The sequence below is a fragment of the Tauraco erythrolophus genome, chromosome 4 (genome assembly GCF_009769465.1).
Source record: "Tauraco erythrolophus isolate bTauEry1 chromosome 4, bTauEry1.pri, whole genome shotgun sequence".
Classification (NCBI taxonomy): domain Eukaryota; kingdom Metazoa; phylum Chordata; class Aves; order Musophagiformes; family Musophagidae; genus Tauraco; species Tauraco erythrolophus.
Window position 1 is genome coordinate 19,975,226 of NC_141468.1, and position 13,991 is coordinate 19,989,216.

The following is a 13,991-nucleotide window of genomic DNA, read 5'->3' on the forward strand; positions in this document are numbered from 1 at the left end:
TGTTTTCTGAGTGAAAGAAAGACTGTGTGCTTTCCCACAGTCAAGTACAGACTCAGAGCAAACCAAATCAAACTAAACCCAACAAAATACTGTCCCACAGACATCATTGTTTCTAAACTGGAAAGACATGGTTTTGATGGATCTACCACTCGATGGATAAAGAATTGGCTGGATGGTCGCACTCAAAGAGTTGTGGTCAACGGCTCAATGTCCACGTGAAGGCCAGTGACGAGTGGTGTTCCTCAGGGGTCAGTACTGGCGCCAGTGCTATTTAACATCTTTCTTGGTGACATGGACAGTGGGATGGAGTACACCCTCAGCAAGTTTGCAGATGACACCAAGTTGTGTGGTGGTGTTGTGGACATGCTGGAGGGAAGGAATGCCATCCAGAGGGACCTTGACAGGCTGGAGAGGTGGGCCTGTGCCAGCCTCATGAAGTTCAACAAGGCCAAGTGCAAGGTCCTGCATGTGGGTCAGGGCAATGCCAAGCACAAGTACAGACCGAATGGAGAATGGATTGAGAGCAGCCCTGACGAAAAGGACTTGGGAGTGCTGGTGGATGAGAAGCTCAATGTGAGCCAGCAATGTGCGCTGGCAGCCCAGAAAGCCAACCGTATCCTGGGCTGCATCAAAAGAAATGTGGCCAGCAGGTCGAGGGAGGTGATTCTGCCCCTGTACTCTGCTCTCATGAGACCCCGCCTGGAATACTGCATTCAGCTTTCGAGTCCCCAGCACAAGAAGGACATGGAGGTGCTGGAGTGAGTCCAGAGGAGGGCCACAAAGATGATCCGAGGGCTGGAACACCTCTGCTGTGAAGACAGTCTGAGAGAGTTGGGACTGTTCAGCCTGGAGAAGAAAAGGCTCCGGGGTGATCTTATTGCAGCCTTCCAGTACTTAAAGGGGGCCTACAGGAAAGCTAGAGAGGGACTTTTTACAAGGACGTGTAGTGATAGGACAAGGGGCAATGGCTTTAAATTGAAAGAGGGCAGATTTTGATTAGATTTAAGGAAGAAATTTTTCACTCAGAGGGTTGTGAGGCACTGGACCAGGTTGCCCAGAGAAGTTGTAGATGCCCTGTTTCTGGAAGTGTTCAAGGCCAGGTTGGATGAGGCTTTGGGCAACTTGGTGCAGTGGAGGGTTTCCCTGCCCATGGCAGGGGGGTTGGAACTAGATGGTCTTTGAGGTCCCTTCCAACCCTAACCGTTCTATGATTCTATGATTTTATAAAAAACCACTCCACAACTAGATTTCTGACTGTCTTTTAGAATTAATTTGCCAGATTGGAGATTATTAATGCAGGAAATGAAAGTGAGCCCTTTCTCGAGAGAGCATGGATTTGTTTTGCTTAAGCCATTGTCTAAGATCTTACCTCTATGTGTTGTTGACAATCTGTTAGCTCCTGGTAAAATAAGCACAACGGTGCTCATATGTCAAGTAACATTTTATGAGTTTTTGGTTCATTGAGTCATCATGATTCTCTTTGCTGGTTATGTCGACGGTGGTTGTCCATTTTCAGTGAAGCCATCCATTTTAACTGATACAATTCTGAGACTCCTTTCATTGATATGATCTTCCTGTGAGGAACGACAAGTGCTATTGTCTAAGCCGTCACAACTAGCTGGGACTCCTACAGCTTGCCTAGCTCCATATGTTCATATTTAACAGCTTAACTTTCAGTTTCCAGTGTAGAATTCCTGTGGCTTTCTTCATTAGTGTTTTGCCAGGCACTCCACAAACTTCACAGCAGAGAGCCCTTGCTAACATCTTGTAAGTGGGCTCACTGGTACCCGCTTTTAGCTTCGGTAGTCTTTCTTTCCGGATTTTCTGAAAAGCATCCTGCAGGTTCCCCCACATTCTAGGCAAAGGATCATTTTATCCTTGAGTGAGGACTTTGCTCCATGTGTGCACTTCTGGACTTGCCAAATGGTGCTTTTTTTTTAAACAAATCCTTTATACAGTAACTTTTAAACTTCACATAAATATAGCCATTCTAATAAACGACACTCCAGTGAATTTGAATTGTTTGTATAAGGGACCATACTCCTTAGTGGCAGCTATGTAGGCTGCCATTTCACATAGTGAAAATTCACTGTTGGTATTATTATGGCTTTTTTATAATTTCAGATAACGGAATAATTTCTCCCAATCAGCTGTATATCTCTGAGGACAAAGTAGGATGAAGAATACAATAACCTGTTCTAACCAGATAACATGGTCTGATCTCATTTTCACAAAGCAGTCCCAGAGGGGATTATATCTCTAAGAGGGTACTCTGAGTTTAAAGTCTTCCTTTAGTCCTTCCTTAGAAACATTTCTTCCAGTCCTGTTTGACTGTTTAAACACTGCATCCCACCTGGAACTAGGAACTATTTAATCCTATTATTCTTTTGTTTGAATGCAGTTCTAGTTATCTCCATCCAGTCCCGGTTTCAACAGTCTGAAAAGAAATGAAAGGAGACAAAGTGATGGTGCAGGACACCAATTTCTTGTCTTTCATGTGACATTTGTTTGGTTTTAATGAAACAGGACAATCTATACTCATCATATTAAATCAGAGTATGTTTTTGTATGTGTAAATGTAAGCAGGTGGATTAGAGGAACAGACAAAAATACCTTGCCCTGGACTTGGGAGAATCAGAGAAAATTAAAAGCTATCCCTGCAACCTAACTGGGCACCTAAGCTCTTTAATAGCAAGAGTCTCTGTTTCTCTAATCTGATAATTTTGCTAATGTACAGTCTATCTTCATAATTTTTCTATTACTCAATGTAATAAAAATGATAATAAAAATTACCCAGAATTACCCAGTCATTGTGGTTTTCTGGTCCTGTCGTGAAGATACAATAGGAACTTAAATCACATTTTATCTAAATTTGGATCTTTATGTAGTCTTATAGGGAACAGATATCTGTCCCCTCAGAATAGGATGTTCCTTAACAAGGTAATGTTGCTAAAGGTAGATACCTAAGGAATTTCCAGTCCAACTAGGGATATGTTAGTTTAAAAGCATGTAGAAAGAACAGAAGGAAGGATGAAAGGACAGGGAAGAAAGAGAAAGACAGAAAGGGAGAGATTGAGCTGATGGGGCAGGGAGGGAGGGAGGGAGGGAGGGAGAGAGGGAGGGAGGGGAGGAGAGAGAGAGAAAGACAAGAGGAAAGATAAAGTGAGAGTAAGAGAGAAAGGTGAGGGAGAGAGGGAGAGAAAAAGGAGGGAACAAGGGATTCTAGAATAGGGGTTCTTGGAGAATAAGTGATCTAAGTAACTGTTTGTACTATTTGTACAGTGATTAAATGTATGTATTAGACTGAAATGGATCTGACGACACAAGCTAGTCTATCCTCCTGTGTGAATTAGGATCACCCCTAATGGATATTTATTTAACTTGTTCTTAAACACGTGTTGAGATGTGGATTCTCTATCAGTGGTAATCTGCTCCATCATTTAACTGTCCTGATTGCTGGTCTGTTTTCAATTAGTATTGAATGTAAATCCTCTTTGCTATACTGGTGGCTCTAATTAAAACCAGGTCTAATTTATCTACATCTTTCTTAAAACATGAAGACACAAACTAAGTGAACAGCTGATGTTGGAACTTCAGGAGTTAAGTTCAGGAGATACTACTTAACCTCGTCTTTTGTTTCTGCCAATGAGTTCCAAAATTATACTTCATTTCGTTGCAACAATATTGGATTTTTTGGATCATTATTCATTTTGTAATCTACTACACCTTCATATCCTTTCCAATTATTTGTGCAGTTGTCCTCTGCTTTCTCTTCTTTAATTGTTTAGCATTTGAGGAAAAATATAATGCCTATGCTCCCCCTCTGCCAAAATGAAAGACAAGTTGCTGTGTTCCTGATTCAGAAGAATCCTGCTGTCATTTCATCAGATCTCTGAATTCATGAAAATAAATCTAAAGTACTGCAAACATTTATATATTTACAAATATCATGTATTTGTACAATTATAATATTAAAATTATAAGCCAAATTCTATTCTCTGATATTCAGGGGTAAATACGCTTATTGTAATTGTCCCTTCAGATTTGACTTCATTGAAACTGAAAATAATATATATGTCTTATTACGGAAATAGTTTATCCAAAAGGAACTACGTAGGGAATGCAGCTAGCCTTTTTTTTCTTTTCTTCCTTTTTTCCTCAAAGCCAGACTTCTCTGTATAATGTATCACTTTATATTATCTGAAGAAAAATATTTTGGTATCAAAATCATGTTCTGGATATGATGCCTCCTGTTCTGAACGTGATGATCAGGGAATTTTCTTTCACCGTTCTCATATATCACAATCAGTTATGGCCCATATAACTGTCATTGCTTCAGTAACCTGCAGATTTGTTGCCATAATGAAGCTTCCTGATAAACAAAATATTTTTATTTATTAAGTCAGCATTTGGATCTATAGCTGAACAGAAAGGCTTATTGTGTAAAGATCTGAGGTTATATGTAACATATTTTGAAATGCTGTATATGGGCAGGAGAATATAGTCATGGTTACGGCAGTGGGCAGGAAATCACAGTTTTGAGTCTTGGCTGTGCCACAGACTTTCTGTGTGACTTTGGACAAGCTACTCTTTGTGCATTAGCTAATAATACTATCTCTATCTCCCAGGGGTGTTGTGAGAATACATTCATTAATGTTTGTAAGGCGCTTGGATACTATAGCGATGAGGCCATATAAGCACTTAGAGAAACAATCCATTTTTGCAACAATGTGCATCTCCCTGACTAAGGACTTTTTTGCTGGAAGTTTTTCATAGATGCTTGTTATGAATAAATCTACTTTATAATGATACTGTGAGGTTAAACTGCCTTTTGGAGTGCAGTTTCACTTTAGTATTCAGAACAGGTGTAAACAGTCATAAGTTTGAAAGCCGTTCCCAAGGAAAGAGAATAGAATTTCACATATCAGACATTTGAATAGAAAAGATACCTCTCCTGATTCATCTAGTTCAAAACATGGAGGATTATTTACATCTGTATCTGTCTCACAAATAGTTTATTCTATTTTAAGCACTTCTCATTACATTGTCTGAACTACCTCCTCAGGCAAGTCATTCCATTGCCTAATTGCCTTTAAAGTTAAGCAGTTTGCTCAAATGTCTACCCTATTTTTTCCTTGTGGATGTACGCTGTTCTTTCAGTCTGTCCTTTCTTTCTGAAATAACCTTCACTCATACGTGTTCAGTTCAGACACACAACACAGTTACAGCAGGTTAACAAGGTATTGCTTTAGAGCTGATGGGAGGCAAATTGGTAAGCCACTGTAATTTGATTTGATAATTTGCCTGGCTGAGTGCTATACAGTATTAAAATCCGAATATAAGGCTCAGAGCGTTAGCACCAAGGAGAAGAAAAAGAATATTCAATATTCCCAAAGCCATTGTATAGGACTTGCTGGTGAGAGATCTCCAACCTAAGGAAACATATGCTGCAAGGATTTCGTAAAAGGTTTTGCTTTCTTTTGTTATGGCTTGTTTTGTTTTTCTTTGTAGAAACTAGTGGCAGCAGACAAATTATGGACGTAAGAGATTAAAAGAGTAGTCCCTGAGGACAGTGAAGAGGGCTGTGCAGTTTTTTAGGCTCAGAAAACAAGATATTTATTGTGCTTCCATGTAAAACTCTTTAAATTGGGGTCTGAGTTCAACTAAGTTTCTCAGAGACAGAAGAATCAAATATAAGTTTAAAAATATTTATGAAAATAGGCGATCATTAGAAGACAGAAACCCTGTAAATGTCCCAATGGTGGGAACAGATACTATGATGTCCTCTCCTACTGTATTAAATGCAGAGAATTGACATGGTCTTAAAAAATATCCAATTGTAGGAATCAAAGTTTGCAGTCAATTACAAGATATAAACATACAGGAGAACAGGCCTCATTTGTTCTGGGGTTCATGGGATTACTTGTTTGCTGTGAAGTCCATCCCTTGATTATTGTTGTTTGAATATGTACTGAATAGGATTGTTTTTAATAAAGTTCCCATAGGAGTGACAGTGGAAATGCTTCTCAAGATGACGGCTTCTCAGATGAATATTGTTTTAAGCTATGGTTAGACTTTCCTCACAAAGCAGGAGAAGAGAGCTTTGGCTTTTTTTCTTTTCTCTTTGAGTATTGGATATTGAATGGGGTTGACATTATCCTCTGTTATACACATACATAACATACTACTCTGGACAGAAAAACTGAAAATGAAAGAAAGATTTCAGAAGAGCTGACTTTCACCGCTTCAGGAACCTCCTTGGTAGTGTGCAATGGGATAAAGCCCTGGAGGGACTGGGAGACCAAGATTGCTGGTTGACTTTCAAGGATCATCTCCTCCAATTTCAAAGGCATTGCATCCCTAAAAGGAAGAAATCAGGCAAAAACACCAGGAGACCTATATGGATAAACAAAGAACTCCTGGCTAAAATCATATACAAAAGGGGATTACACAAAGCATGGAAGCAGGGACTGGTAATCTGGTATGATTACAAGGAAGTTGCTCATGTACTCAGAGACCAGGTTAGAAAAGCTAAGGCCCTGACAGAGTCAAATCTGGCCAGCAATATTAGAAATAACAGAAAAGGATTTTATAGGTATGTGAGAGAAAAAAGAAAAATGAGAGAGAATATGGGGCCTCTCTGGAAGGATAAAGGTGACCTGGTTACTGAGGACGTGGAGAAGGCTGAAATATTCAACAACTTTTTTGTCTCAGTCTTCACTGGCAACCACTCGAACCACACCACCCAAATCACAGAGGATGTTGGCTGGGTCTGGGAGAGTGAAGAACCACCCAGGGTAGGAGCATATCAGGTCTGGGAACACCTAGAGAACCTGAAGGTGCACAAGTCCATGGGACCTGATGAGATACATCCACGGGTCCTGAAGGAACTGGCGGCTGAAGTTGCTAGGCCACTAGCCATCATATTTGAGAGGTCCTGGCAGTCTGGTGAGGTTCCTACAGATTGAAAAAGGGCCAACATAACCCCCATCTTTAAAAAAGGGACCAAGGACAACCCGGAAACTACAGACCAGTCAGCCTTACCTCTGTGCCAGGTAAAATCATGGAACAGATTCTCCTGGTAGCTGTGCTAAGGCACATAAAAAATAACCAAGTGGTTGGTTACAGCCAACATGGCTTCACTAGGGGCAAGTCATGCCTGACTAATTTAGTGGCCTTCTACAACAAAGCTACAGCGCTTGTTGACGTGGCTAAAGCAACGGATGTAATTTTCCTGGACTTGTGCAAGGCGTTTGACACTCTCCCACATGACATCCTTGTCTCTAAAATGGAGAGACACGGATTTGACAGGTGGACCACTCGGTGGATAAAGAATTGGCTGGATGGTCACACTCAAAGAGTTGTGGTCAATGGCGCGATGTCTACATGGAGACCCGTGTCAAGTGGTGTTCCTCAAGGGTCTGTTCTGGGTCCAGTGCTGTTCAACATCTTTGTCAGCGACAGGGATGACAGCATTGAGTGCACACTCAGTAAGTTTGCCGATGACACCAAGCTGTGTGGTGCCGTGGAGTCACTTGAGGGGAGAGATGCCATCCAGAGGGACCTTGATAGGCTTGAGAAATGGGCCAGTGCAAACTGCATGAGCTTCAACAAGTCAAAATGCAAGGTCCTTCACCTGGGTCAGGCCAATCCTAGGCACAAATACAAACTGGGCACAGAGTGGGTTGAGAGTAGCCCTGAAGAGAAGGATTTGGGGGTGTTTATAGATGAGAAGCTCAACATGAGCCGGCAGTGCGCTCATGTGGCCCAGAAGGCCAACTGCATCCTGGGATGGATCAAGAGAAGCGTGGTCAGCAGGTCAAGAGAGGTGATTCTCCCCCTTTACTCTGCTCTTGTGAGACCCCACCTCGAATACTGTGTCCATTTCTGGTGTCCCCACCACAAGAGAGACATAGATCTGTTGGAGCGTGTTCAGAGGAGGGCCACAAAGGTGATCCAGGGGCTGGAGCACCTCTGCTACGAGGACAGGTTGCAGGAGCTGGGATTGTTCAGCCTTGAAAAGAGAAGACTTTGGGGGTGCCTAATAACTGCCTTCCAATACCTGAAGGGAACCTACAGGAAGGCTGGGGAGGGACTTTTTACAAGAATGTCCACTGACAGGACAAGGGGAAATGGGTTTAAGTTGAAGGAGAACAGATTTAGATTAGATCTTAGGAAGAAATTCTTCAGTACGAGGGTGGTAAGACTTTGGAATAAATTGCCCAGAGAAGTTGTGGATGCTCCCTCCCTAGAGGTGTTCAAGGCCAGGTTGAACGGAGCCTTGAGTAGCCTGATCTAGTTGAGAGGCGTCCCTGCCCATGACAGGGAGGTTGGATTAGATGATCTCTAAGGTCCCTTCCAGCCTATGCCATTCTATGATTCTTTCAAAGAAGTGAAGCATACTACTGTAGTGTTGTTCAAACTTATTACAAAAGGAGCTACAGACATCAACTTCTAATCTTAACTCGAATTCACGACCATCGGGCTACTCCCAAACTCGTGTATTATATCCTGTTTTCTGGGTTTGGCTAATGACTCAGTACAGACATCTTTTCTTTCAGTTTGTCAGAAAATACAGGACCAGTATTAGAAGATTCTTAATCAGAATTCCAGATTTTGTAATATAACTTGTTGCGAGATTGAATAAAAATGTATCAATAAAGTCAAGGAGAGGAAGCTTCATTAACAATTGTTAATGAAATATTATTTTCTCTCCATTGTTTTATGCCATAACATCACTTTTCCACTCTTAATTTATTCATGCTTCTGTTTATTAGGCATAATTTAAGTAAAATCCTTCATTATCAAAAATTTCCTCTACGAATATATTTTTGTGGTAAGCTACTGCAGGGACAATAAAATCTTTACCAAAATATTCAGGAAAAAAATGTAACTCAAAGGATTACTTTTATCTTCTTCGAAAATAGGAAATATTTTACATTTTGTGTCAAGCTAATCCTCTTTGATACACTGTATGCATCACACAAAAAATAATTGGGATGATAAAGATTAATATAGTTTGAAAAAAAAACAGTTTAAAAAAAACAAAAGATGCCTGTTTACAAAACTTAGTTGTGATAGTCAGCCAATTCAAATAGATGAGCACTGCAGTGGAAAATTCTGTTAAATTTCTGTTAGAAACTTTTTGTCCTGTGATGTGTCTGTCAAAAGGAAGATACACATCTTTAGTAGCATATCTGGAAAAGGAAAAGAAAAAGTTAAATCTACTCAAGCTATTACAGTTGCATTACTATGTTTTAATGACTGCCTTCTTAAGGATGTTTTTCAGTATGAGAAACAGTAGGGTATATAGTCTGGAAAGGGAAAGGCGTTTTCCTTATGGCAAAACAAATTGCATCTGTTTCTCACAGCAGGAGGTCATTGGTCATATACTGATTCTATCCACTTTGATAGAACATTATTGATAAACATCTTCATACCTGTGACTTGTCTTTAGGATTGATGCCAGTTGCACATGTTTACATCAACAAAATAACTTCTCCCTTGCTAATCCCTCAGGCAATACTTAATATACAATTAGATGTTATCTTGCTCCTACTATCTGATATTTCAGTTTACTACATAAAGTACACACCGGTTTCTCGTATCTCCTCTATATTGTTCTAAAGTGATTATGAAAAAAAAATAGATTTTAAAACTTAATGGTACCTAATGGAAGAAAAAAAATCTGTTCTGTGTAGGCAAAGAGGAGAAAACAATACGAAATGTGGTTGGCATTCCAAATAAATCTAAAATATCCTTTTTAACCATAACAGTTATTCTAGTTAGTATACTGTCTTTTGCTAGTCCCTCTTTTCTAGAAGTAATTGTTGTGTGCTTTGGGAGTTTGATTTGTTCTGGTTTTATAGAATTCCGTTAGTTTTCTGTAGAAAAAAGATTTTTTTTTTTTCCTGGCATTGTTTCTTCATAAAGGAAAAAAAAAACCAAACAAACACAAAACAAGCTCTTTGTGGATCCAACATTTGATGGCATTAGATATTAAGTTCTTATTTAACATGATTTTGTTCTGAAGGCTACAACTAGATAAGCGCTATGTGCTAAACTGTATCTCCTTTAATAGAGAATATATGAATACTTAACCTCTTTCAAAGAGAGGGGGAGAGAGAGATACTATTTTACCAAGTTTCAGTTATGTCAGATGCAGTTGGATGTGTTTGGTTAACTTATATCTGAAATGATGCAAAAACTCTCCTAAAATCAGTGAAGGTCAATTTTATGAATACTGTTCTGAGCATCTTAAAGTAACTGTTATACACAGTAGGATGATTGTAAGGAGAAACACCAAAGTCTTCAATTCTAAATCTTCAGGTGTGCAGGCTGTTAGACCCCCTAATGTTGTAGTTTATTCTGTGTTCATTTCCTTTTGCATTTTCAGAAGTGATTTCAATTGAATCATTTATGGTTCTTCCATTCAGATTATAACAGCTATTTTGGAGCGGATAACCCTCAATGGCTGTATATGAGACATTGCCCGGGGTGCTTCCAAGATGCTTTTGAGCTGGGTAAGGAAATCACTGAGTGTTGACACATTCTCAAAGCACTATGGCATGGATTGAGAGCATATAGTTTATAAACTGTATTACTGACCTATTATTGTGTGTATTACTGACAGAATAGACTGTATCCGTTTCCTCAGAAATGTTAAACAAAACCAAATAAACATATTTTTGTAAAAAAAAAAGGTAACAAATATTTACAAAAATAAAATACAATATCTAATCTGTATGTGGTAATTCATACATAAAAACTTTAATTCATCATTACCTACTTCTGATGTGTCTACTTTTACTATAGTAGCCATTCAATGTATAATATTATACTAATGTAATGGCACAATATTACCATTATATTAGTGTACTGGTGAGGTAAACCATCCACAGATTTTTACTGTGACTTTAGGGTCAAAGCTAACTGTTTCTGTAGGCAAGGCTTAACCAGTATGCTAGTTTAAGACTTAAACTCACGTTCAAGCTTTAATTCCCAGATCATCTCTTCTATCTACATATTACTGCATATTACCTCTTATATGCTTTTGTTCAGTTAGGAGAAATTAGTTATCATTACTCGTTTGCCCTTTTGGATATGGACACAGGCAGCTAAAAACATATGAGCTAGTGAACTTGAATCTGTGCATGAAGGACAGTATAGACATGAGGTGTTGGTGTGGGGCTTTCACTGGGTGTGCATTAAGCGAAGAAATCAGAGGAAGCTGTCTCTTGTTCAACAGCCTGCTGATGAGTATGATGACTGGGACAGTCCAGCCCAGGTGTGATGCTAAAACTTCCCAGGAGCTGGCACAGAGGGGTCCATGTTTCCCTTCACTCCTCTATTTAAGGTTTAGCAATGTCCAGGGAGAGCGTATATTCTGCTGTAGAGAAGGATGTTCTATCTCTTATAATGTTTGTATAATGCTTTTTGTAATGTTTTATGCAGCCGAAATCTGGCTGAATCAGCTACAATGTCTCCAGGATTTTTACAGAAGTTAGCTCAGGCTGTGCACTGTCACTGCCTCATGTGCCAAGGGTACTATTTTAATATCTGATTGTTTTGTTAAATGCCAAAATCGTAGATGCTCCATTTCATGTTGTGATTAAAGCTTTCTATTGTAAAACAAAGCGAGCGTGCAGAAAAATCGTTTCTATTAGAACAGCGTAATTCAAGAAAAACCCAAAGAGATTTTTTCACTTTTAAAATATGCTTTTCTCACAAAGTTTTGGGAAAAGCTGCTATACAGTGGCTGCTTCATTAACTGTAGTAAGCTATAGGCTGCCTGATGTATCTGGTAAATAGAAGAAATAAACTTCCCACAAAAACAAACAGACAAGCAAATAATGAATAGGTTGAGCATGCAAGGGAAGGTTATATTAATCTGCAGTTCCTGCCATTATTCCACCCCAGGTGTGTATAGATGGGCCTCCAGTGTGTTAATTCACAGAGGCCAGTAATAACTCTCAGATTAGTTTGCAGTAATCCATTTTCATCCTACTGAACAAAATATGCTTTATACCATTTGGTATTAACTGGACATATCTAACAAAAGCTAAAGACTGGCTAATACTTTCTTTTTCTTTACTATCAAGAACTAGTGGGCTATATTATACATGAATGGCTTGTAAAATTATTGGTTTATATTTCAGAATGACAAACAAGTTTGTGTTCTAAGATTTAAGATTATAAATTTAAAAACCACTTTCTCCTTTATTTATTCAAGATTTTGGAATGAAGTCCTGAACACGGACCCAGAAGAAACTTAATATATGAAATTCTGGGCCTCCTTTAATGTCACAATCTGATGCAGATGTAGATTTCTTGAAAACATGAGAGTTTTCAGATTAAAAAAAACAGTGCCATAGTGGTAAACTCATTTTAATTTATACTTAACATGTAATAATTGTTCATTTTGTGCATGTAACAAATTTTAACTGTTTATTCGAGGTTTTGAATAATTTTTAAAGCATCTGCACTTAACATTTGTCTGAAAATATTTGTTTCCCCTCCACTAACTTATTAGCAACCAAAGATGACCTCTCCCCTCAGTAATGTCACCCAACGTGCTCAGATCTTACAGAGGCAGTCATTGTCTCTTCCTCATATGTTCAGAACCTGTTCTAACTAACTGTGGAGCTGCCTGGTTTGTTCTGGATCTGCTCCATTTTTGCTGTAGCTCCCTTTCCTACTTACTACAGTAAGAATCACTAATGGAAAGAATTAAATGTGTCCATTGTGGCCTGACTCAGCTCCTGATCAATTTTTGTGATATCTAGGATTTAAGGTGGAAAGTCAACAGCTAAATAAATGTAACGAAAATTCGCTGGTTAAAGTTCAAGCTATAGGTCAAAGAGCTTATTGGTTAAGTTGCCAGTGAGTGTGAGTTTGTATAGTAGAAATCACTCTTGTAGAATTTGGATTTTTTTTTCTCCCTCCACTAAAGTGGGAGGAAGTAAAAAGACCCTCAAATGTCTTAGCTTATTCACTTTTCTATACAACACTGCTATTGGCCATTCTATAAGGTTTGCTGTGACTTGCCTCATAGAGTCATTGCTTATTCAGAGCATGGGTCTCATTTTCAATTAAGAACTTACTCACTGAATGTTACAGAATTTTAGTCCTGTGCATTTAGGCTAGACCCTCAGGAATTGATCCTGGAAACTGTGGTTCATAACTACATTCCATTAATTTCATGTATTTAATCACTCTGGTTATAATACAAATCCTTTTTTCTAAAACAGGAGTAAACGGTTATATTTTGAGAAGTGTTAAAAAATCCAGATGATTTTAAAATATATGAAAAGTAAAATATGAGGATAAGCCCTCTCAATGTCATTGTGATTTTTGATAATAGCCCTATACTAGTTGGAACATTCAAGCCTATGCCTTGCCCATCAGTCTTAACTGTGAGTTTCAATAGTTATACTCTCTCTCTGAATTGTCATAGAATCACAGAATCACAGGATGGTTTGGGTCGGAAGGAACATTTATAGATTATTTAGTCCAACTTGCCTGCCATGGGCAGGGACATCTTTCATTAGATCAGGTTGCTCAAAGCCCCATCCAACCTGACTTTGAACACTTCATTATCATTTCAAGGCAATAATCTTACAATGGGAGGCAGGTAGGAAGGCCCTTAAGACTTTGTAGGCTCTCTCTTTGAGATTATTAGTTCTCCTGGGTGTAAATTGCTACCTATTCAGGTCTTTTTAGCTGAATGAAGGCACATTTTGAAAACAAGTATAGATGAAGGCTATAAACAAACCAGAAAAAAATTGGAGTAGGAAAGGGTGGGCAGACAGACACTGTAGTATTACGAGTTCTCCTTTAAGACATATGTGGTTCTGTCAGTCTAAAACTGAGTTTCTCTTTCCCCTCAAATATATAAAACTATCCGTAGGCAGCCATAGTGTATGTAATCACGTAACACAGAAATTAAATCACATCATTGAAATGTCTCTTTCTTCAGACATTAGAACATT

General features: G+C 38.9%; 1 protein-coding gene across 1 annotated transcript in view; it reads left to right on the plus strand.

Annotated features, from left to right (window-relative positions):
• Positions 1 to 13,991, plus strand: part of TAFA5 (TAFA chemokine like family member 5) — a 390,119-nt gene that overhangs the window by 111,191 nt on the left and 264,937 nt on the right. The window contains exon 2 of the mRNA XM_086609873.1: positions 10,437 to 10,523. Within this exon, the coding sequence (XP_086465999.1) occupies positions 10,437 to 10,523 (87 nt within the window). The remainder of the gene's footprint in view (positions 1 to 10,436; positions 10,524 to 13,991) is intronic.